At 31.4% G+C, this 23,874-nt stretch overlaps 1 protein-coding gene across 2 annotated transcripts; it reads left to right on the forward strand.

Annotated features, from left to right (window-relative positions):
- The first annotated feature begins 2,613 nt into the window (after positions 1-2,613).
- On the forward strand, positions 2,614-22,045 carry LOC126734119 (ras GTPase-activating protein 1). 2 transcript variants are annotated; one of them, XM_050437652.1, is made up of 21 exons: positions 2,614-2,804; positions 5,780-5,874; positions 7,446-7,650; positions 8,073-8,198; positions 8,261-8,414; positions 9,811-9,949; positions 10,038-10,154; positions 10,207-10,418; positions 10,476-10,610; positions 10,669-10,836; positions 14,057-14,227; positions 14,285-14,463; positions 14,525-14,631; positions 14,690-14,774; positions 17,250-17,399; positions 17,464-17,614; positions 18,351-18,467; positions 18,527-18,684; positions 21,094-21,232; positions 21,290-21,484; positions 21,540-22,045. In XM_050437652.1, the coding sequence occupies exons 3-21, from the start codon at positions 7,472-7,474 to the stop codon at positions 21,621-21,623; spliced, it is 2,766 nt and encodes a 921-aa protein (XP_050293609.1). In that variant the 5' UTR covers positions 2,614-2,804; positions 5,780-5,874; positions 7,446-7,471; the 3' UTR covers positions 21,624-22,045. The 2 variants fall into 2 exon arrangements, with proteins under 2 accessions (XP_050293609.1, XP_050293608.1); XM_050437651.1 differs by lacking the exon at positions 5,780-5,874.
- The last annotated feature ends 1,829 nt before the right edge of the window (positions 22,046-23,874 follow it).

The raw sequence follows: 23,874 nt of genomic DNA on the forward strand, positions 1-23,874 counted from the left end.
ACGGTCAACGTGATGGCTTGTCGCAAATAGAGTGTAGTTAAGCCGGGTGTAATTGTAAATTATACGTAAGTAGAAAATCCTTTATAAACCGAAACGTTTAGGTGCTGTTGGTCTTTAAAAAGTGACGTGATCAATCTACTGTCAAAGTTGTCATTAACATTAGCGGTAAAAACCCAACTGCCTAGTAGTTTTTCATTTTTGGTTAAATGGTTATTTGAAATGCCAAAACATCCTAAAAAAAATAATAAAAATAAAGTCTGAATTTGTATACGTTGTACTCCATTAGCCGAAGTTGTGTTGAAGGCTCTTTATTCGAAGGTATATATTTGTCCTTCAAAGCAAGAATTATTTCTTGCGTTTCGGAATAAAGTGACTGCCGTAAATATTTTAAAACAAACACGAAATTTTCATTTAAAAAAATTGACAGACAGTAAGCACATAAGTCTAAAAGCTCTGTTACATGCATCCGCCATCCGTCGCCACGTCGAAAAATCACGCCTCCTATTGGTTCAAAATAATACCGTGACAAAACACATCCGTCTTGTTTTAAACTTTTCCGATAACGGAGAATCTTAAAATCGATTTAACTTTTATCGGTTGTCGTTCCATTTTTAACCCTACTTTTCACTGTTTACTTTTTCGGTTCAGGTGTTCTGTGGGATTCTTACTTACTATTAGTCCCCTTGTATCAGGTGTTGTGTTTTAAAATGCAAACTTCTAGACAAGAATACATTCGCAAAGTGAATACAGTTCTTCTTTTATCGTTAATCCTTATTAGAAGAAAACGCCAGGCCAAGCAGCAAAGAAAAAGGCGATTTTGGGTCAGGGACATCTTTAAAAATAGGAAAGTGCAAGGAAACTATTGGAATTTGTTGGAAGAAATGAAATTAACAGATAATGAAAAATATATGAACTATCTTAGGATGACAAATGATACATTTCGTCTACTGTTAGGAATGATCGAACACAAATTACAAAAGCACTATTGTGTTCGAGAACCAATATCACCTGGCGAGCGACTTGCAGTTACTTTAAGGTGACAAATTCAGTTAGTCAACAGTCATGTATTTTTTTCTTTTGATAGCTGGCATAAATAGCAGTATCACCTATATTTAAGTTTTATAAATAAAGATGACATGCTCAATGCTGGTTCCATTGATGGAAAAAAACATGGATAACCTTATTACTTTACAAAGTTCATTTGCAACTCATACTTTTAGGTATCTTGCTACTGGAGACAGTATGACATCAATTTCATTTTCCTTTCGGATTGCTCATTCTACTATTTCACAAATTATAAGGGAAACATGTGATGCTATTTGGGAATGTTTGCACGAAAAAGTGTTACCAAAACCAGATGAAGATACTTGGAGAAATATTGCAGAAGGCTTTAGCGAAAAATGGCAATTACCACATTGTGTGGGCGCCATAGACGGGAAACATGTTATAATTCAAGTATGTTTTCCCACAGAGCTGCCCGATTCTGGACACAGCAGATCAAAAATTCTTCAACTGTAGTGGTTTGTATTTCATTCTGTAAGTAAAAAACATACAAATATTTAATTTAAGTTTGAATTGACATAAAAACAATGGTTAACAGGTTATAATAAATACCTTACCTGTACCGGCTGAATTTCAGACTCAGAATCTCCGGGCGAAGATGTGCTGCATTCTTTCTCTTCCATATTTGATTTAATAATGGCCAAAGAACATAATATAACAAAATTATAAAGGCTTTTGGTATTATTACAATAAGTAAAAACAAAAATAAATAAACAAACAGTAACCAGTAAACAAGCACCACCAGTGAAATGTCAATGTCAATATTGTCAATCATACGAAAGTGACGCGTCCATGTAACAGAAGGGAAAACTATCCGATAAAATTTTGTATGACGGATGACGGATGACGTATGCATGTAACATCACCTTTATTCTTGGATTAGGAATATCAGCATTACAAATAGAGTCGGTCATCATGAATAATCAAATTAATGTAACAAAAAATACTTCCAAAACAACAAAACATAGATCCTAAATAATGTCCAAATAAACGAAATTAGAAATTATAGGAACTAAAAACACAAGAAATAAATATAAGAGATTAAGAAATATGATTATTTATAAAGGAATATTATGTAAGAAATGAGAATGCAGTACACAAAATAAAGTTGTTTTTGTTTATTATTTACTACTTATAATCAATAAACAGTGGTTAAACCAACACGTTTACATGAAAACAAGTTGTGACGTCAATGTAGTTGTTTGCTGTGTAAAAACCAAGGATACCGCGGCTATTACCAATAAATTGTGGTTATCCGCCTAAAATCGGTTAATGTCAGGTATGAGTGTCAATTACGACAATGTCAATATCAGCTATTCCAGTGTCGGTGGCGCCGCTCTTTCTAGCCATTGGAACTACTAGCTGCCAACTGTCAAAAATAAGGTGTCCGAAACGTGCTATAATTTGAGGTCTCTCTTATTTTACTTCCTCTATGTTCCGACCCTGTACAATTAGGTTTACTGCATTGTCTCAGAGATGGCCAGGAGAGTCTTAGATTAGACAACCCACGCTACAAGCCAACGGCGCAAACTCAAAAACGAAAAATCGGAAAAATCACTTTCTCCGACTCCAAAGTGCTTTCGGTTCGGTTCGCGACAAAACGTCAATAAACATTTTTATTTTGGGTTTCGTATGGTGGGGTAGTTCGAAGAAAATAAAACAAAAGTCAAACCGAAATTCTTCCCCATGACGAACGCAATGTGCTGAGAAAGTATCGTGGTGCTAAGGTGGTAATTAAACAGGTAAATAACCTTTTATTTAAAAGCCATTTTTCGCTGTTAATTGGTTAGAAATTTGTTTTCCTATATTATTAGTGATGAACGGTTCCTATTAATTGCTATCTACATTGTCGTTTATTTGTTTGTTTTCTCTTAAACTGTTTATCTATTCAAAGGAAGTGCCTGCTTGGATAAAAGCCTGCAACTTCCTTTAATCAAAGGCAAACAAAGAGAGAATGAATGTGTGAAAAGAGAGGAAGGAGGCATATATTATCATTTTTTTATGCCCTTGGGGGGATTTCTGCATTGTATATATAAATTGTCATTGTTCTCTTTCTTTATATACATAAGAAAATGTGTTTCTTTATAAAGTGAACATTTGTATTGCAGGATGTCATATATATATATAATACAAAATACATTATAAAAAGATAATGAAGTTGGAGATAGGTGCAAGAACTAGATAAGGGATATCAAACCTTTCTATTAGCTACTAGCTTCTTCTTAGCTAATTATCACTGAGGAATTATAGTATTTTTAATTTAAAATAATGTTGTCTGATTAGATATAAGTATGTTTTGGGCCTCAATAAATAAAAGTAAGTTGTAGGTACCAAATTTATTGTTCAAACTTTAGTGGCAGACAACAAAATATTTTACGTAGGAATTTTTACTTCAATCTTATATATTCTTACTAATTAATCAAAATATAATGTATGAGAGAAAATAAATAACATTCCTGCAGACAAAGCAATCTGGGGGAATAGCTAAAACTACACTAGTAATTTGCAGTACAAACATATATGTATATGATAATACATTGGTTATTAAGCAAGATGATTACATCATTACTTAAACATGTTCATAATAATAATAAAAAGCAATAAGACATCTTAATCCTATGATAATGTTAAAAATGAAACTAAGCTTATTTTAACTAATAATGTATTATCTCTCTTTTGAAAGATTTATGATTTTTCCTGCTAAAAATTATAGAAATATCAACACTGTAGTACATAACATAAAAATTAAGTCATAAGCCAAAAAACATCAGTTTCCACAGATTTGATTAAAAATGACCAACCTAAACTATTTTTATGTAACACAAAATAAAAAATAATATTGATTAAAATTTTGTAACACAATTCAACAAAAATGAATTATATGAAAGCATTTTACATTAATACAAAAATAACATTCATAAACTAGTGACTATTGCTCACCAAATTATAATACATTCGTTCAAATGACAAATGTTGTAGATTAAAACCTGAGTTGTAATGTAAGCTATCTCGGTTTGGTTCTGAAACTACCAATTAAATTTAAGTTCAAAACAGTCTTTATTAATACATACATATATTTTTAATACATGGTATTTGCAGACAAAGCTTAGTAAAGGTAAAAAAATTATGTAAAAGGAAAAATGCATGCATAATAAAATGTCACTTAAAAAAAAGGAGTTCACAGTACATAAACTATTGTTTAATTAAATAAGAAACTTAAAAATATACGGTATATGTAAATAAGAAAGGAAGAAAGTTGACTCCTGCCATCTCCAAAATACTCATCAAAACTTGCAAATCTTTTAGCACTCTATATATGCACTGGAAGATGGTTAAATATTTGTACGTTTAAATAAATTATTGAGTTCCTGGTTAATTCACTTCTTGAAGCATGGTGTCTTTCAGAATTGAAGTTCAGATATGTTTTGTATTTTTTATATCAAGCATGGAAGTTTCACTATAAATAGAGAGCATGATATCAAGATTTTTAAGTCTTTAAATAAAAGCCTATACCTATGTTTTTTCTTGTGGCTTTGCAATATACATACCTGATAAAATCAGAATTAAAAAATTGACTCCATCAACTGTAACAACTACAGTCAGCAACTCCAATTAATCATCAAGACCATCATTATCATTCATCATGGGAATTACGCCTGTTTAGAGACATACCTATTAGGCAAGTCTTGTATTGGTATTGGATCTACCACAAGAAAGCACAAAATTATTTCCTATTCAAAAACTTATATTTTAAATAAAGAAATTATAAACCAATAAAACTTAATATGAATCAAGATTCATTTAACTGCATGTGTTGATATGGGAAATTATGTGTCAATAATAAACTTAAATTCTCTAAATTTTATAGAAACATGAATAATTCCAAGAGCTTTTAAGTTCACAATATAATTATTAAACTACTTACAAGACCACTAACAAACATGGTGTGGGTTAAGTTAGGGTTAAATTCTCTTTGTTAAGGAGTATCTTATTAATTCAATAAAATTTACAATTACTGGTTACAGGGGAGTTTTTCCTGATACTTTAAATGTAGCATTTGTTATACGTGTAATATATAAATTGCATGATAGTAATTTAAAAGAGGAGATAGTTTAGTATCAAATTACAAACCTGTATCCATCTGACCTATAATCTCTGAAGAGAGCCTTTGAGAAGCACTTAAAATAATAAAATATACTTTAAATAAACAAAAATTAATTTTTGGGTTTTAAGAAGAATTGAGTACAAATGATGCAATTCTAAAATATGTTGAGTATACTCCTAAGTGTTTTGAGCAGTCTTTACTCACAGCTGTCCTTTTCTGTGATCTCAGCAAGATGAGATTTATTAAAATATAATTGCTTCATTTATAATTTATTTGCTCATATGTAATCTCCCTTAGACTTTGGCATAAATAATAAATTGAATCTATTCTTATTTAGTGTGTTAAAAGCAGCATAGGGTGTTAAGTTCACAATTTAATTAAGTTACTAAAGAACACTAAAAAACATGACATGTATTAAATGTCTCTTTGTTGAAGATTGTCTTATTATTTTACTAACAAAAATTCATAAAGAGTGTTTCCTGATAGTTTAAAGGTATCATATATATATATATTACCAGTATTAATTTAAAAGAGGAGATAGTTTAGTATGAAATTACCAACCTATATCTAAAGAGAGCCCTTTCAAGAGAGAAGCAATTCAATTCTTTTTAGGTTTCAAGAAGGATTGATGACAAATGATGTAATTCCAAAATAAGTGCTTTGAGCAAAGTTTTTACTTAACTGCTCTTTTTTGTGATGTGGGCAAGGTGAGATTAATTAAAACTTAAGTGCTTTATTCATAATTCTTTGCTCATATATATATTTCTTTTGTTTAATTTTATGTATATATTTGTTTGTCATATGTAGTCTCTCTACATCATAATAAATTCTATTATATTTTAATTTATTGCCTTAAAAATTATGTAGAGTGGCTATCATCATATTGTAAATAGTAATGTATTGCAACAAATGCTTTTTGATGTGGACAAAGATTGGGGAGAAATGCGTTTTCATGCATAATTTTTGTTCAAAAATTTAGGTAAAAAAACTAAATGCAAGTTTTGCTTCTTTTTTAAGATAAATTGTATACGATAATTATTCTATTTTACTCAATTTAGAGAACCTTGGCTTTATTCATAGAATAACCCAAGAAGTAGAATAAAAATGAATTGGTTTAGGGTTAGAGAGAATCTTATTAAGCCATGTGTTTGGTCTTATTTGCGTAACAGAACCCAATAATAATGTTCTAATAATCTTTATGGTCTGGGTACCCCTGGACTCTGTAATGTCTTGTTCTCTTTATAATTTATATCAACAAAAAAATGTTGAGCTTGGACAAAAAATCAACATCCTGCATCAAAAGCTCTTAAGGAATGGAAATGTATGACAGCATACTTTCTAGAAACTTATTTCTCCCAAGAACTTTGCCACTCGTTCCAAATAAAGATTTATGTATCTGTAGGTTTATTTTGGTCTTTTTCATTCATAATTATCAAATAGGATGTATTCATGCCACTCCTTAGTACCTTTTTTTGTAGGTATTCAAATTAAGACTCCAGAAAAAAATTATAAATAATATAATAGATATGTTTAATAATAAAGTTTTGGCAATATTGAGTATTCTTTCAGTCTTCAATTCATTTTTTTTTTATTTATCCCTAACAAACTCAAAATCCAGGAGCTTTATTTCTAAAGCTTTTTTCCAAAATTTGTATTTATGTTATTTTTAATTTTATCATATATAAACTGTTTATTTTTAACCGTTTAGCATGCAATACTAGTAATTATACAAAATATTTGAGTATTCTTCTATTTAGCCCCTTGCAACTTATTATATAAATTGCATGAATTACACACGGGATAGACACATATCAAGATATAAAGCTGATGTACCAATCCGCTTTTCTGAAGCGATAAATGTTAAAATATATTTATTTTTGTTATCAAAGAAGCACATTATATATTGATAACCCAACTACACAGAGCCCCCTTTTCACTAACCAAGATATTATCATTTATTTATATTTTTTCAGTGTAATTAAACACAGGAAACGTTTACTATTTATATTCGCCTATTTAAATAAATTGCATTGTTAACTACATTTTAATTTAAATTCAAAACATGCAGCCGGGAAGCCAAATGGCTTATGATTTAGAGGAATCAATATTACATTTAAAAGTGCCATTATTATTTGCTTTAATCGGCTTATTTACCCGGCACTGATAATTTTTATCGTAACCACATAACAATAAATCAACTATAAAATCTCCGTTTACGATAATTAGCACCAGTAATGTAATTTAAAAACCATCAGTAAATATTTTCTTTGTTTGGTAGATTGAATTTTGAGTTATCGTTTGAAGATGGCAGACTTAAGGCATAAAGAGAAACAACTGGGTTCACCTAGTACAGGTAGCGACGACGGAAACGAACCTAACGAGCCGGTGGGTGCCATGGCTAAAGAACCAGAGGATCCAGATTTAGGAGATTCTGCCCATTATGCCCCCGCGGAAACTTTATGGTACCATGGAAGGCTTGACAGGTAATTTTTTTTTATCTATAAAAAAATTGAGATTTGTTGTTTTTTATTTTTGCAGTACAAGAGAAAGAAGATAACGTTAGGGCATTTTTGTATGATCTTAATAAATGTAAAACTGCAAAATGATAATCACATGCTAAAATCTTTGAGAGGCCGTACATTTTGCATAATAACAATGAAAACATAGTGTTATAAAATGTTATGAATGTAATATTAATTCGTTCGAACTGTAATTACTACTGTAGTGGTAAATTTTTATCATAATACAATGCTCGGAAGTCAAGCAATTTATTGAAATGTCAAATATTAAGAAATTGAACGGAATATTCCATTAGAAAAATGATTAAAACAATATAGTTTCAACATAATTGTACTGATTCATATTTGTTGATTCTATTAAAAAATATAAACCGTTTTAATTGTAGATTTCAAGCAGAAGAGCGTCTCTGGAGCTGCAACAAATTGGGCTCTTATTTAGTCAGGGAAAGTGACAGAAAGCCCGGTTCCTACGTATTGTCCTATTTAGGACGTACTGGTATGAATCACTTTCGGTAAGGGACTTAAAAATCTCACCAGCCATTATAATTTTTTATAATTTTGCTTGTTTTTGCAGAATAACGGCTGTGTGTGGAGACTTTTACATAGGAGGTCGTCAGTTTGTTTCTCTTAATGATCTTGTGGGATATTATACAGAGTGTAGTGATCTGCTCAAGAGAGAGAGATTGGTACATCCAGTACCTCCACCTGAACCAGTTAATGATAAGAAGGTATGTAATAATGTACTGCAAACATTAAGTAAGTATTATATAACAGATTTGCTGTTATATAATGTTTACTTATTGAAGTCATGACTATTTTGTTTTCAATTTTAAAAAAGTTAAGAGTTAATATTAAAAACAGAAGCTGAATAAAAACTTTACAATTCTAAATTTTATAAACTCATCCTTAGGACACTACAAAGAACCAACAGTTATAAATTACGAATCTAATTAAGAAATTTTCCTACTGGACTGTGAATTTATATAAGGGATAAGGAGTTCTTAATACTTTTAAATAGTGATAAATATTTCATAGACCAGTGGCGAAGCGTGAACTTTTTTTTCGGGTAGACAAACAATAAAAATCGTTAATTAGAAAAAAATGTGTATTCAATATTATTCACTTTAATGAAATACAGAATGAAAGCACATGAAATATTAACTCAAAGAGAAAAATTATGTAGTGATATAAAAAAGAAATAAATAATTCGAACAGTCGTTCATAAATAACCACTAAAAAAACCTTTTCTATACACCCAAAAATAAAAATACTAATTATTAAATTACTATAGCACGCGCCCCCACCAAATGCAGACAAAACTGAAGATGTATTGCGGCCGACCAGATCAAGCGTGTCCATAAACAATAACCCTCAACAGCATAATAAAATAGCTGGTCGACTTCGATAGACAAAAGCTCGAATGTCTTCCCCGCGAGTAAATTTTGCATACGTAATAGGCTAAATGCGGCCGGACCTCTGTAGCCTGCTTGATGCGTATTTGGTTTGATATGCTCCAAATTTCGGAAGACAAATATCAATGTGTCTTCCTGGGGCTCGTATACATTAATTGGGTGTCAGCCCTGTATTTTTATCTTAATCGGTGCGACAGGCGGGGCGCGCCTTCGGATTAATTATGTTTAGATACTATATAATAATAGTAAGATAGCGACTACGTTCTGTGTTAATTTTTTTTAAATTTTAATTCAACAATTACATGAAATAATTACGTGATAAATTAATGACAAATAACCGGATAATTTTGGGTAGACAGTGTCTACCTTGTCTACTCGTACGCTTCGCCACTGTCATAGACACAAATTAAAATACAAATGATGTTTAAAAAAATGTATCTCAGTAAAAAATCTTCAATTTTTTGCAGTAAATACTTAATGAAAAGAAATTTTCTCAATTATATTCTTAATTATAATAACTGTTAATTCGTTACAGTAAGAGGAAGATGAGTTTCTAAAATGTAAATATAGCTCAAAAAGCTTTTGTTTTTGTTATTTGAACCACAGATCCAATAATCCTTTAAAAATTGCAATTGGATCGCAAAAATATGAATAGGAATACTTTTAATTGCCCTAATTTTAATCTCGTATTAATTTAGTAACTGATTCTTAGAGAGTTGTGGCGATACTTCCTTATACAAAAATGCCAGACACCGATGAGCTGACATTTAAAAAGGGTGATATTTTCTTTGTTCACAATGACATGGACAATGGATGGTTATGGGTGACTGCTCATAGGACTGGAGAACAAGGTAACATTTTTGAGCTAAGCAAATACTACTTTTGTATTTTTTAGTAGAATATTGAATATAAAAGTATTATATGGTGCTATTCTTTCAGGAATGATATTTCGTGAACTTGTGGAAGACTTAGATGATAGTATAGACCCGAATACTGTTTTCCCTTGGTTTCATCCAAATTGTACAAAGAATGAGGCTGTTGATCTTTTAGTGAAAGGTGAGAAGATATATAGAAATCCAAAATACTTTAACATTGGAAACTTTTTTAGCTGGTCCTGGCAGTTTTTTGGTACGACCTAGTGATAATTCCCCTGGTGATTACTCTTTATTCTTTCACATAAACAACCAAATTCAACGGTTTAGAATCGAAAAAAAGGGTGTAAGGTATCTTATGGGCGGTAGAATATTTGAATGCTTAGACGCAGTTATAAATCGCTATAGGAAGGAACAAATTGTTGAAGGATATACTTTACAACATCCTGTAAGCTTAAATAGAAATGTATTGTTTGTTTATTTCTTACCGTCTCTTTTTTTACAGTTGGTAGTAGATGGCAGTAAAGAACTCGACTGGGTACCAGAAAACCAAAAGGCAAAATCGGAAGCTGAAAAGATTTACGCCACACTACGGGAATGCAGAGACCAGGCCGGTTTAAAGAAAATGCGAGGCATAAAAGTGGGTTTATTTTATCAATAAATTAGCCGTTGTTAACTGTTAAATTTATGTTTTACAGCATCAAGGATATCTTCACAGAAAGTCGGACAAAGGGGCCAAGAAGTGGAAATTACTGTACTTTGTATTGTTGGTCGACGGTTCTGATACTCATCTGTGTTTTTATGACAACCCAAAGAGGACAAAACCAAAGGGTCTTATCGACTTGTCTTGTGCATACTTATATCAGGTAAAAAAATATTGAGTTTTTATATCTATTTATTATTTTTTGGCTAGGCAAGATATGGCGTTAAATGGAAAAAAGCAATCCTTTACAGATTTTAATACAATTGCCATGTTGGGTTCAAAAAGTTTCTGGCAGAATATTTGAGACATATATCATAGTATATTTAATCATTCTTTTGGTGAGCTAAACTTAAATTGTTGAAGTAATATTTTTTTAATAAGTTTTGGCTTGTAAGAAAAAGTTATGTATAATACAGTCAAAATTCGGTAATTTGAGTTATTAAATAAAATACAAATTGCTTTGCAATAGGCTCTTATTTGTTTTGAGAAATTTTCACTTATATTTTCACACAATTGTGTGATATAATAATAACACGTTTAATTTGGTTCTTCACCTGCGGAATTCTTGTTGGGTTATTAGCGTATACGGGGGATTTAAAAAACCCCTAAATAAAGAAATCACAAGGCGTTAAATCGTACGATCTTGTGAGCCAGTTCCGGTCTCCATTCCCTTAAATGACACGGCCGCGAAACCTTTTTTGCAACAACTGTATAGCTCCGCGTGTAGCATGTCGCACCTTCCTGTTGGTACCTCATACATATTTTCCGTATCCATACCATCCAATTGAGGCCATAAAACTTCAGAGAGCATGTTACGATAGCGTTCGATGTTCACGGTACATACATTTCTTTTTTCTGCCTGATCCTCAAAGAAGTACGGTCCAATTAGTCCACCTGTCGAAAGTCCGCACCAAACAGTGACTCTTAATGGATGTATTTTCTTCTAGAATTGTCTCCGCCCCAAATCTGGCAATTTTGTTTATTAACCAAGGGATTAAGGTGCCTCATCGGTAAACAGAATTTTCTTCGAATAAGCGTCCATTTATTGTTTTTGCAATACTCAAAAAGATAGATAGCTTTAATTTTTTACTTCCGATACACTCAACGCTTACTACCATTGTTTTTTTGGCTAGAGATACATTCGCATCTTATTGCTCAGTGGGCGAAATACGTTCTGTTTTGTGTTTAAGTTTTTTTTTAAAATATTGTATAACGATGGTCTTCGGTTTTCCTATATTCTCGCTTTAGTAGAGTCCTTTAACGAGTAAATAATTTGTAATTTTGTCTAATTATGTAATTTTTACACCTGTAGAACCTTATGTAAAGAAATAAGCTAGAATGCCAATTTTATTATGATTTTAAACTGTTTCCTACTTAATACAGATACGATTTTAAACTTATTTCTTACGCTGACTACGTGTTCTATTTGACTTTCCCGATAGTCAATTACAACGTACAACTGACGAAATTCAATTTAATTCTTGAGTCAATTGAATCTTTTAGGCATGTAAATGAATCTTTCATGAGAATTCAAATGTTCCTGAATTCGCGCCAACACTTTCACGCACTGTTTTCAACAGAGCGACTAGTACGGTGACGCACAGGTGTTTTTACGTCCTCGACAACCATTTTGGTCAAATTTGCAGTGGCGAAGCGTACGAGTAGACAAGGTAGACACTGTCTACCCAAAATTATCCAGTTATTTGTCATTAATTTATCACGTAATTATTTCATGTAATTGTTGAATTAAAATTAAAAAAAAAAAACACAGAATGCTCACTGCAGTCGCTCTCCTTACTATTATTATATAGTATCTAAACGGCTATAATATCTATCTATCTATAGTATCTAAGGCGCGCCCCGCCTGACGCACCAATTAAAATAAAAATGCAGGGCTGACACCCAATTAATGTATACGAGCCCCAGGAAGACACATTGATATTTGTCTTCCGAACCTTGGAGCATCTAATCGAACCATTTACGCATCAAGCAGGTGACAGAGGTCCAGCCGCATCAGTATTCAGCCTATTACGTATGCAAAATTTACTCGCGGGAAAGACATTTGAGCTTTTGTCTATCGAAGTCGACCAGCTATTTTATTATGCTCTTAAGGGGCCGCATACATCTTCAGTTTTGTTTTTTGATGAATCTGCATTCGGCATTTGGTGCGGGCGCGTCCTATTGTAATTAGTATTTTTATTTTTTGGTGTATAGAAAAGATTTTTTTAGTGGATATTTTAGGGGTTATTTATGAACGATTGTTTGATATTGGCAATTGTATTTTAGTTGTGTTTTTGTTTGTCTTTAATTAATTTTAAAATAATGGATATTATAGATTTATAAGTTATGGTTATACCTATGTTGTGTTTTTCTTGTAAGTAGTATTTATTTTTATCTATCTATCTTTTTATGCTAGTAGAAATTATTTTTTTCTTTTTTATATCACTACATATTTTTCTCTTTGTCTCCTGTTTGTCTACCCGAAAGAAAAGTTCACGCTTCGCCACTGCAAATTTGTCAAGTAGTCTTTGAACGAACGAACAAGTAGTCTTCTGTGTGATTTTGCATCATGTCGACCAAAAATGCAACACAGTTTTACGAACTGTTGAATGAACAGTTTTGAATTTGATGAACTGAACCCGCAAAATATTTTTCATACTCGTAGTGTGTTTTAACAACAATAATTCGTTGTTCGGCGGTATATCGTTCCATGGCTACTAATCTCAAACTGTTTACATTATTCTTTTCATTTGTTTTCAGCTTCTGTCATTAAAAAAAATGCCGCGGAATTCAAAATTCAAATGCGCTCCTATTGAGACTCCCTTTGTTTCTGTTTACATATGGCTTTAAAACATAACATGACTTGTTAGAAGTTACATGTTTTTAATAATATTAAAAACATGTAACTTAAAGCTCAACTCATCATCCAAAAACAATCCAAGATTTTTTGTAGATCCAACCAAACTTAGCTGAGTACCTCTCACAAAAAGCTTTAAACCGTCCAATGCAAGTCTTTCTGCACAAACCCTTTGAAGGGTTGAGTTTTAAATAATTTTGAGAAGAAAGCAAGGAAATTCTAGAAAGATCATCGTTTATTTTATTAGGTGCTTCTAACACAGATTTAACCTTAAAAGAATGGGAAATTTGGGATAATAAATAAAAAACCGTGGAGCTGGTAGTATTTTACAACATTAAACAAATCAGAAATTAGACATGCCCCAAAACAGATTCCTGGGGTACGCCAGATATTATATATGTGGTATTTGAGTAAATGAGTGCAATATCAGTTGCATTAACAATTGTCTAGTTGCGTCAAATAAAAAAGAAAGTAGTGACAAACAAAGACTGAAAGCTATATTATATCATACTATATGAACTTTTAGGTTCACGATAGTCTTTGGGAAAGATCTAACTGCCTTCAAGTAGTAGAGAGAGCATTACCCTGCCTAGCGACCGCTACCCATTTGGCCGCCCGTTCGCCCGAAGAATGCCAAGAATGGGTGAATGCAATAAAGCCATTATGTGTTCCGCAACTCAGTAGAGCTACTGCCAAAGTAAACGCTATTGTTTACCTTCTTGAATACAATCTTAAAAATGTTTTCTTACACTAGGTCCAAAGACTAAGAGAACTACGATGCCTTAGCCTTCATGTTTTGGACGCACACCGACTGCCATATAAATTGGTCCCGATGCCTTATGTTACAATACAATTCAACGGACAAGTTAGGATTGCGAGGACCAGAGCGAAAAGTACGCCGGATCCTGTGTGGGATGAAGAGTTCATATTTGAGTAAGTGGAATGGCGAAGTGTCCGATAAGAATATTAGAATTTGTTTTGTGGTTTTTTTAAGTGATGTGCCATGCGATGTCGTATCTTTTTCACTAACAGTATATAATAAAGGGAAAAGAGGCAAGGACACTGAAGTAGCTGAGCTACATGTAGAACTTTCATCTTTAGGTGTGTATATATAAAGAAGTATGTTTGATCAATTAAAAACGAACTTTTATATATTCAGGCAATGGTGAAGAGCGAGAGGAATGGTACCCTTTGTCTGGACTTACTCCAATGGGTGAATGGGGATCTCTTAGATTAAGGACCAGGTAAAACGCCAAATTTCGAAATTACATGGTTTCGAACAGTACGATTGAATGATTAAAAGAAAATATATTATGAACAAAGAGCGATAAACAAACAAAATATGGTAATACTTTCACATAAAACCAGAATAATTCAGAAGATCTCATAAACTAAAAAAGCCCAAAACCAATTCCAATTATAAATTCTTTTATTAATAGACTTTCCCCCTCTTCTCCTGCCCTGCTATAGCAAAAAATGTTAAACAAATGTAGATTTGTAGTAAAATCATCACCGTTTTATTTTACCCTTTATAGGAATGTTTTAAAAAAAAAACGTTCTTTTCCTTGACCGTAACAGTTATGCTCCTTTAGTGCCAGAGTTGGCAACTTAAAAATTATTTCCAGAAATTTCTTTTGGACATCCTGTAGATGGACTGAATACATAATTTTTTTACATTAATGCACGCAATATTTATTTAAATTTTATTTCATATCCATTTCTATTTTTTATATTAATGCTACTTTACCAAAACATAAAATACGTTTTATATGTTTGCCACGACGACCGATATTTTATATACCGTGAATTAAAATCGTGCGAACTTGTCGGTTTCTATTCACTTTTGCTCCCTCTTAAGCGCGAATTTAAGCTTCAAGCCAAAAATACTAAATGGGGAAGGGGAACAAGTCACAACTTAGTTTAAAGGCGATAAAATTCTTTTTTTAACGCATTTAGATTTGGGAAATAATCTAATTTGCAACTTTATCACTTCAACCTCCAGTAAAGGTAAGTTCCAACGATTAAAAGAATTAAATGGTATTAAATAAAGGCCAAATGACAAATGATACCACCAGTCAATCAAAATATCTTTTTCAAACTATTTAAAAAAAATGAAGAAAAGAGTAGCTATTTAAGTGGTTAATAAATCAACACTGATGAAAGGTCTGGTTCAATTTTTACATTACTTTAATGTAATGACCTTGTTTTTCTTTTTAAAACAATTTATGAGCCAAGCCATTGTGTTGATTGACAGTTACATTTAGAAAAACGAACCTTCATCAAAAAACACATATTGAACACTAAATTCGAGTTATTTGTTCAGTTATAATCTAGCAAAATTCCAAACATCAAGTCAACGCGCACAATAAAGAATAAAGGAGTAGTTGAATTCAAAAGAAAGCTAAAATATACATTATATTTTTATATAATGTACATTATATATTTTTGGAAGTATTTATTGGGAGGTCATGGACCAAATGACTGAATGGAGGAGTGGCCACTGGGTTTTAAAGATTATTTGATAACTTACACTCACTTTTTTTCAATATTTTTGAAAAACTTTTAAATTTGAAAACTCAGGTTAAATAGTTAACAAATTCGTAAACTTAGAGAACACGCCAATGATGTAAGTGCAGAAAACCACTTTTATCGTATTTACTTTGTTCGACCGCAAATGTATGCATCCCGCTTTAGCATAATGTCCTCTTAGTTCATTGTACTGCCCTTGGAAATTTTAAGATTTTCAACACTTGGGAAGCTGTTAATGGTGTAGAGTGGGTTTATTTTTTCCTTAATGGTTCAGTATCTACAATGATGCAAAGCCAAAACTTGAGACACATACGTATAAAATTAAATTAAAATATCAATTTGCACCAGGTATTTTAAATTCTATTTAATGATAATACAATACAATACAATACATTAGATACACACTTACAGACTGTTAATACAGTATATATTATTACGTTACATCAATCGATAGCCAACTGATCTGCGCGAGGGATGTTTACTACTTTTACGGACAACCTACTTAAAATGTTTTGGAGGAATAAATCTAAAGGCTTTAAGTTAAGTAATCATTTAATTTGATTTGATTCAAAGCTCACTCAATGTTATGTGATTCTCAAATGTACCTAAAGTGGAACCAGCAGATTCACTGATATGAAAAAGTTTTATTGAAATATAAATGGGCGTTGATTAGCTAAGGCATTATTTTATAATTTTACTTCAAGTAAAATTGAGAGTACCTCTAAAGTGTTTTCCAGGCGTGTTTTTTTTTAGTTTAAGAACAGGCTGTTACATTATAATATTTAAATTAAGGTTTTTAATGATCGTTTTTTATTTTATTTAACTGCTGATACCTTAAGTATTTAACCATTCTTTGTATTTTCTGTGAAGCTATTCAAAAAAGGCAACTTATTGGGTTTTTCAAAATGTTTGTAAATCAACTAAATAACTCAATTCCACCTCCTTTCTCATTTAAAATTTTAGAAATTTTCCACCCCTAAAGGGTTTATATTTTGACTGAAAATGTGTGTATGTTTTTTATTAATTTTCATAGAAGCCGAAATATTAAGGGTGGTATGTTTAAATTTAGACCTTATGAAATTCTACATTTTTCTTAATAAACGATTTTAATAATAGATTAATAGAAAATTACTTTTTACAAAATTATTATCTAATTTACAAAATTAACTCCTACTCTTAATATATTCTAGATATCTGCATGATTTAGTTATGCCTGCTGAAGAATATAGTCCTTTACAACAGCTACTTTTAGAACCTGGACTGGCTTCCGTTAAAACTTTGGCGGAGTTGTGCCATGCTGACAGAGCGCCTTTGGCTACAGCACTATTGCGGGTATTTAGGTAGGTTAAACAGTATTATTGATAAAAACGGTTGATCTATATTTTGACTTGGTATATTTTGTAGGGCTGAGGGAAGGGAAACAGAACTGCTCAGAGAACTCAATTCGGCAGAAATTATTAGAGAAACAGAAACCAGTACATTGTTTAGAGCAGCTTCTTTAGCAACTACTCTTATGGATCTTTACATGAAAGCAGAATGTGGAGGATTCCTAAAGGTAGGTTATTTAACTATTGTATATTTGCCTTTCGGCACATGAAAAAAGAAATGTTGTTTTAAAATTTTCATTTATATTTCATTTTAAATCTTTCTAAGGTGATCTAATTTGTTTTCTCGACTATCTAGGAACGCAATATCATCATTTGAGTGCGTTCGCAATAAATGCATAGAATTTTTTTCAGTTGTTTACCCTGATACAGAGGCAAACTGACTAAATGTTATTGTATCAACTAAACAGTTATTTTGGTAACGTATGCATAGCAATTCTAATAAAAAAATTGCGCAAAATTGTGGCACTTTTATTTTTTGTGGCAACTGACAATGGATCGATATAAAAAAAATCGGTAGCAAAAGGTGTTTGTTGCATTGTAAACCAAATAAGTAGAGGTCAATTAATATAAAGGTATTATATTACTTACGATGGTAAATAAATCAGAAAGGAAAACTCCGGTTTTATAAATGTCCTTTGACTATTTATTGGTTACCACTGTACAGGGTTATTCTTTATATTTAGACAGAGCCTACCTCGGTTATTATACGGAATGGAAAAAACTTTAAATATAAAAGTTGTAGTTTACCTTAAATAGCCAGGAAATGTGCTAAAATATAATACAGGGGTATCGCAAAGTTAATAAAAAATATGAAATTTTTTTGATAAATTATTGTTCTTCAGCTGCTTTTTTTAAATCTGATATTGAGAAATGTCATAATTACATAATCTTTTACTTTTACAGGCTGCAGTATTAGAGACTGTTTTAAGATTATTAGAGAGCAAACAATCCGCAGAACTAAATCCTGCTAAAATGGAATCCTTAGATGACGCTTGTAACAATGCCGAGTTCTTGCTTCAGGTAAAATGAATTGAAAATTCAGACATGGATGGTTCCAATAAATTAAATTTAATATTTAGGTTTTGGATCAAGTAACGCTAAGTATTTTCACATCCCCTGACGCATGTCCTCGGCCTGTTAGATATATTTGTGGTAGTCTACAAAGAGCAGCTGTTAGTAAATGGCCCGACGAGAAACTTGTACGGACTAGGGTCGTTTCAGGATTTGTGTTTTTAAGGTAAGAGGTTTTCATTATTAAAGAAATATTGATCAGCACATAAACATAAATACTTCTTGTACCATTGTATGAAATCAAGCAGTATATTGGAAAGTGTATATATCATCTGTTGGGTACTGAAGTCCTGTTAGGTACACATACATACACGATAAGAATAGTTATAGATATTATACGTATAGTTCGCCCAGCGAATAGACGTGGACGAAAAGAATTTAAAGAATGCAGAAAACAAAAGGCTGTGGCATTCGCGAGATTGTCAGACTTCAGTTACAGTTGTGGCCAAAAAAATAAGAGTGCATATTAAATTTCATATCAAACTGAATTAGCTTCACTATATGTTGGAATTTAAAATAAAATACTACGCATTTTCTTCCGGTTTTTTTCATCTTGCTTAAAAATCTTGTGGACAAAAAAATAAGAGTATTTGTTTATTGTAACTATTTGGTCTCTGTTTATTCAAATAAAAGATTTGTTTGTGATATTTGACATAAAAAATACAATTAAATACAAATAATAAATACAAGTCAGTTTTAACAAGATCGTTGCATCCCGTTGGTAAATAAGGGCCAATATGCGTCTTTGCAATTGAGAAGTCAAAATAAATCCTATGCATTTATTGCAAATGTGCTTAAAAGATCACCTTGTGTAATCTCTCTCTTTTGAGTTTTAAAAACACAAAATAAAACGGAAAACGTGTCTGAAAATCGAGGCCGCCCAAGAAAAACCACACAGAAGACTGATAAGCTTATTGTACGCGAAATCAGTAAACAACCTTTTGCCACATCTACCTCTATAACTCGAAACTTAAGCCTAAGTATTAGCACTAGGACGATAAGAAGACGTTTGCAAGACCAAAAATTATATGATCAGAAAAGTCCCATTTCTAAGCAAAAAGACTATAAAACAAAAACTGGCGTTTATAAAGAATATTTTTTAATGAAAATTTTCAAAGAAATTGGTGCAACAGTCTTTTTAATGATGAAACGAAGATCAACTTATTCGGGTTAGATGAAAGAATATTCGTTAGAAGGAGGAAGAATGAACAATATAATCCTAGAAACACAATAGGCACAGTTAAGTGGAAATATCAAACTGTGGGGCTGTTTTTCCTAGAATGGAGTAGGTCCCATATTTTGGATTAAAGAGACCATGACAAAAGAAATTTATTCGGATATCTTGGATAGAGTCATGCTACCATACGCCGAAGAAAATATGTCTAAAAGGTGGGTGTATCAACAAGATAAGGACCTTAAACGTACGGCACGGATTGTTAAACAATGGTTTACACAAAATAGGGTTTCGGTTCTGGAACGGCCATCACAATCGCCTGACCTTAACCCTATTGAAAACCTTTGGAAGGAGCTGAAAAACCCAGTAGCTTGTAAAAAAACAACAAATAAGCAAGATGTATGGAAGGAAGTTCAGGAAGCTTGGTATTCCATCTCATGAAATCGTTATTGTTTTTTTCTCTATGTAGCACAATATATTATTAGGAATATTCAAATAAAACCAGGCACTCTTATTTTTTTGGCCACCACTGTATGTATTTTGTTATCTAATATTTATACATTTTTGTATTAAACATGTCTTAAAATTTCTTTCGAATAGGACTAATTTCGCTAAAAATATCTAGATATTATTGTTAGTTTCATAGTTTTATACTATGAATAGTCTATTTGTTAAAGTTTTAATTTAAATACTTAAGGAATATTACCTTTTCAAATGACTAATAAGTGGCAACAACGGTCTACACGTCGCAATTTTGGGGTCAAAGTGGGTGGGACCTTACCGGCACCCGACGTACGCGATTTTTTAATTGGTCAGCAATCAAATATTTAATTATGGCGTCTTGCTCCCTCACTGTTTTTCTTCAATCTATTTTGAGAATTTCACAACAGGTGTGGGATTCGTATTTGAATCTTGTTTTGATCATAGGCGTACAATATAATTTATAGTTTTTGGCACTGTCTGCTCCGATATTTGTGTTGTGTTTAAAATTTTTCTTGTTTCATTGACTTGATTACTACTTTTCTCTTGTGGTATATTTTGTTTGTAAAATTGTTAATATTTATTAATATTTCATATATTTATATAGTTTATAGTTCCTTTTAGTATGCTGTAAAATTAACTTTGAATATTAATTAAAGAAAACGAATTTCTTCAAGGTGCACACGCAGACTTTTAGTTTATCGTGGCACAGACTCTGAATAGTGTATATTTAATCTTTAAGTTATTTTGGGAAATAAATATATTATGTTGAAAAATCGGAGTAAGATTACCCAAAAAATATTGTTTTTGCTTCTTTTTCTGAAGGCTTATTAACCTGCCCTCATATAACGACAATGGAATCATTCATTAGCAGCCCCTTAGTCTGATAAATATTGCAAAGTTGCTATTTTATACTTATAGGTTGTTATGTCCCGCGTTACTTAATCCAAGACAATTCGGTCTAGTGAGCGAACAGCCCAGCCCAGCCGCTACACGAAGCCTTGTGATGGTGGCTAAATGTTTACAAAACTTGGCAAATTTAGTTGAATTTGGAGGGAAAGTAATAAAACTTAAACTTCATTATTAATTTTCAACCATAACAATTGTATATTTTTAGGAACCTTATATGGAAGTTGTAAACCCTTTTATACTTAAAAACAAGGAACGAATGGTTGTGTTTTTAGATCAGTTATCCATGGTAGGCGACCCTGGAGAGTCCCGGATTATGTCCAAATCGGATTCTGCCAAGGAGTTGGCAACATTGCATCACATATGCGTTGCGCATTTGACTGAACTTCAAGCGGTTGGCAAGGTATAAAACTTGTTATTAGTTATAATTTAACCGTTTTAAACATTACCTTTTGTAGGTAAATCAGTCAATCAAAACTCTAGTAACTGTTACTGAAATGTTGTCCAAACACAAACAAAAGTACCTTGAGATGATCAGATAGTCTTTAATTGGCCAAAAGAAGTTGGAAATGGCTCAAAAACGGTTTGAAGAATAACATTTAAGATGATTAATGAGGTTTTATTTAGTATTTTACTCAACGAAAGGCAATAATAATGTGCATTGCCGATAGACCACCATTTTCTAAAAATGTAACCAACACTAGGGTTAGCAGGAGTTATATTAATAAACTAGTTTTACACTAAGGCAGGATATTTCGTTTTTAACTGTAGGCAAAAATCTCAGGAAGTAGATTTGTTAGAAGCGTTAATAACGTAACTTACTTTTAAGAATTTTCTACGTAGGGTTTTTACTGTATCGCTATTAAATTTGTTTTCAATCTATTTTCAAAATCATTAATCATCTGTCTTATTGTAACCTAGTTTTTATGTTTTATAAAGATTACCCAATGTAAGGACGTTTTAATTAATCATCTTTTCGGTATATTATTTATACTAGGATATATTGCAACGTATAATATGTAATATTATGAACAAAAGACTGTATATTCCCATTCTAAGTCAACTACTAACATATAGGATATCTTTTGCTACAGATGCCATTTTACCACAAAACTTTTTTAATTTTTGCTTTATTTCGGTTAAATGGTATATATTCTTAGTTTGATGTATATTTGTTGCACTCTATACTAACTTCATTATATAATTATTTTGTACGGCTTAAAATATTAGTGAATCTCAACTTAGTCTATACTGATATAACCTATATAGGACAATCTATATTTTTGTCAAAATTTGCTTCAAACAATATTCATATTCATCTTACTTGTAACTAGTATCATTTTATTTATTCTTTTGAAGTTTTTAAGCCTAGAATTTTTTTTTCGTATTAACCTAAGTATGTGTCATATTTCTGTTAAAATATGAAGTTTACAATTCGCATTTACGTCATTATACAACTAAAATTATTGTTTTCCTACTATAGTTCGTTTTATACATTTAAAAATTATTAGAAGTAATAAAAAAGTTAAATTTTTTTGGTCAACTTTTTTTCCTATAATTCTGTTAATACAAAAAAAAGGCTTGGTATGGTTTTGGAAAAAAAAGGTAAGTATACAGTAAAAAACAGGAAATATGAAAATAATTAATATTAATTAGAACCCAAAAAATACCAAAAGTTCTATTCTTCAGTCAGGCGCCCATTCTTAATGACAACAGCTACCGTAAAGTGCACACAATTATAACTTTAACCCAACTCCGATTCTAAAATGCTTCAATGGGTAGTCCCTAAGAACCGTTTAGATTTTCCTGCAAATATTTTACTGAATTACATAGCAATCTCTATTTAAATATGTTAAGTTCCCCCCTGAATAGACCCTATAATCCATCACATAGAGTCTAGATACTTTCTAAGAAGTAATAACGTAATTTTAATTTTTTTTTTATTCATTTAAAAATTTAATTACTTTAAATAATTGGTAGTCCTATGGTTGAAACCTTTGGTGTGACACTCAAATTACGAGACAGTTTTACCACCTCATATATAAGCCAATCACCAATATTTATTATTATATTAATGGCCCTTAAATCCCTTTTTTCTTCTTCCTGATACCTTTTTTAGACCTAATTTTTGTAAGTATCAGGGCTTTTAATATTGTTTTTTTTTTAACTGGCTTGCATTAATAAAATAATAATTTTCTACTAGGTAGTTTGAGAAAGAGATTATTCCTCTCATGTAACAACCACTCATCAAGTTTATTCTACTTATTCTTTTTTGCTTCTCGTATTACAGAAAACGATTTATACTCATCTCTGAAGTATAAATCGTTTTCTTTGAGCCCCGATTTTTCTTCACCTACTTGTTAATATTCGGTTTATTAAGATCTAAGAAAATTTAGCATATTTTGTTCCTAAATTGTTTGGAATTGAAAAAATCACGTTTTCCTTCCAAGCACTTAAAAAGAGATTCCTCTTCTTCTTTTTATGTAAGAAGTAAGGCTATTAAGTTGTTGTCAATTTAATAATAGCTCGATTATTATTCTCTTTTCTGAAATGTCAATCTTCTTCTTAATATCTCCTAAAGAATGTATTTCGTAAGCTTTTAGAGTATTTAACATATTTTGATCCACAACTATCTAGAATTAATAAAATCACTTTTCTTCCAGGTAGTTGAAAAAAGAAATTCTTCTTCTCCCCTTGTTGACAGTCAGTACTCAAAACATTGTTACAATAATAACCTAACTCTTCACCTTCTTCTACTTAGTATCCTCTTGAGAACCGATTTCTTAAAGAAAC

Source organism: Anthonomus grandis, chromosome 3 (genome assembly GCF_022605725.1).
Source record: "Anthonomus grandis grandis chromosome 3, icAntGran1.3, whole genome shotgun sequence".
Taxonomy (NCBI): domain Eukaryota; kingdom Metazoa; phylum Arthropoda; class Insecta; order Coleoptera; family Curculionidae; genus Anthonomus; species Anthonomus grandis.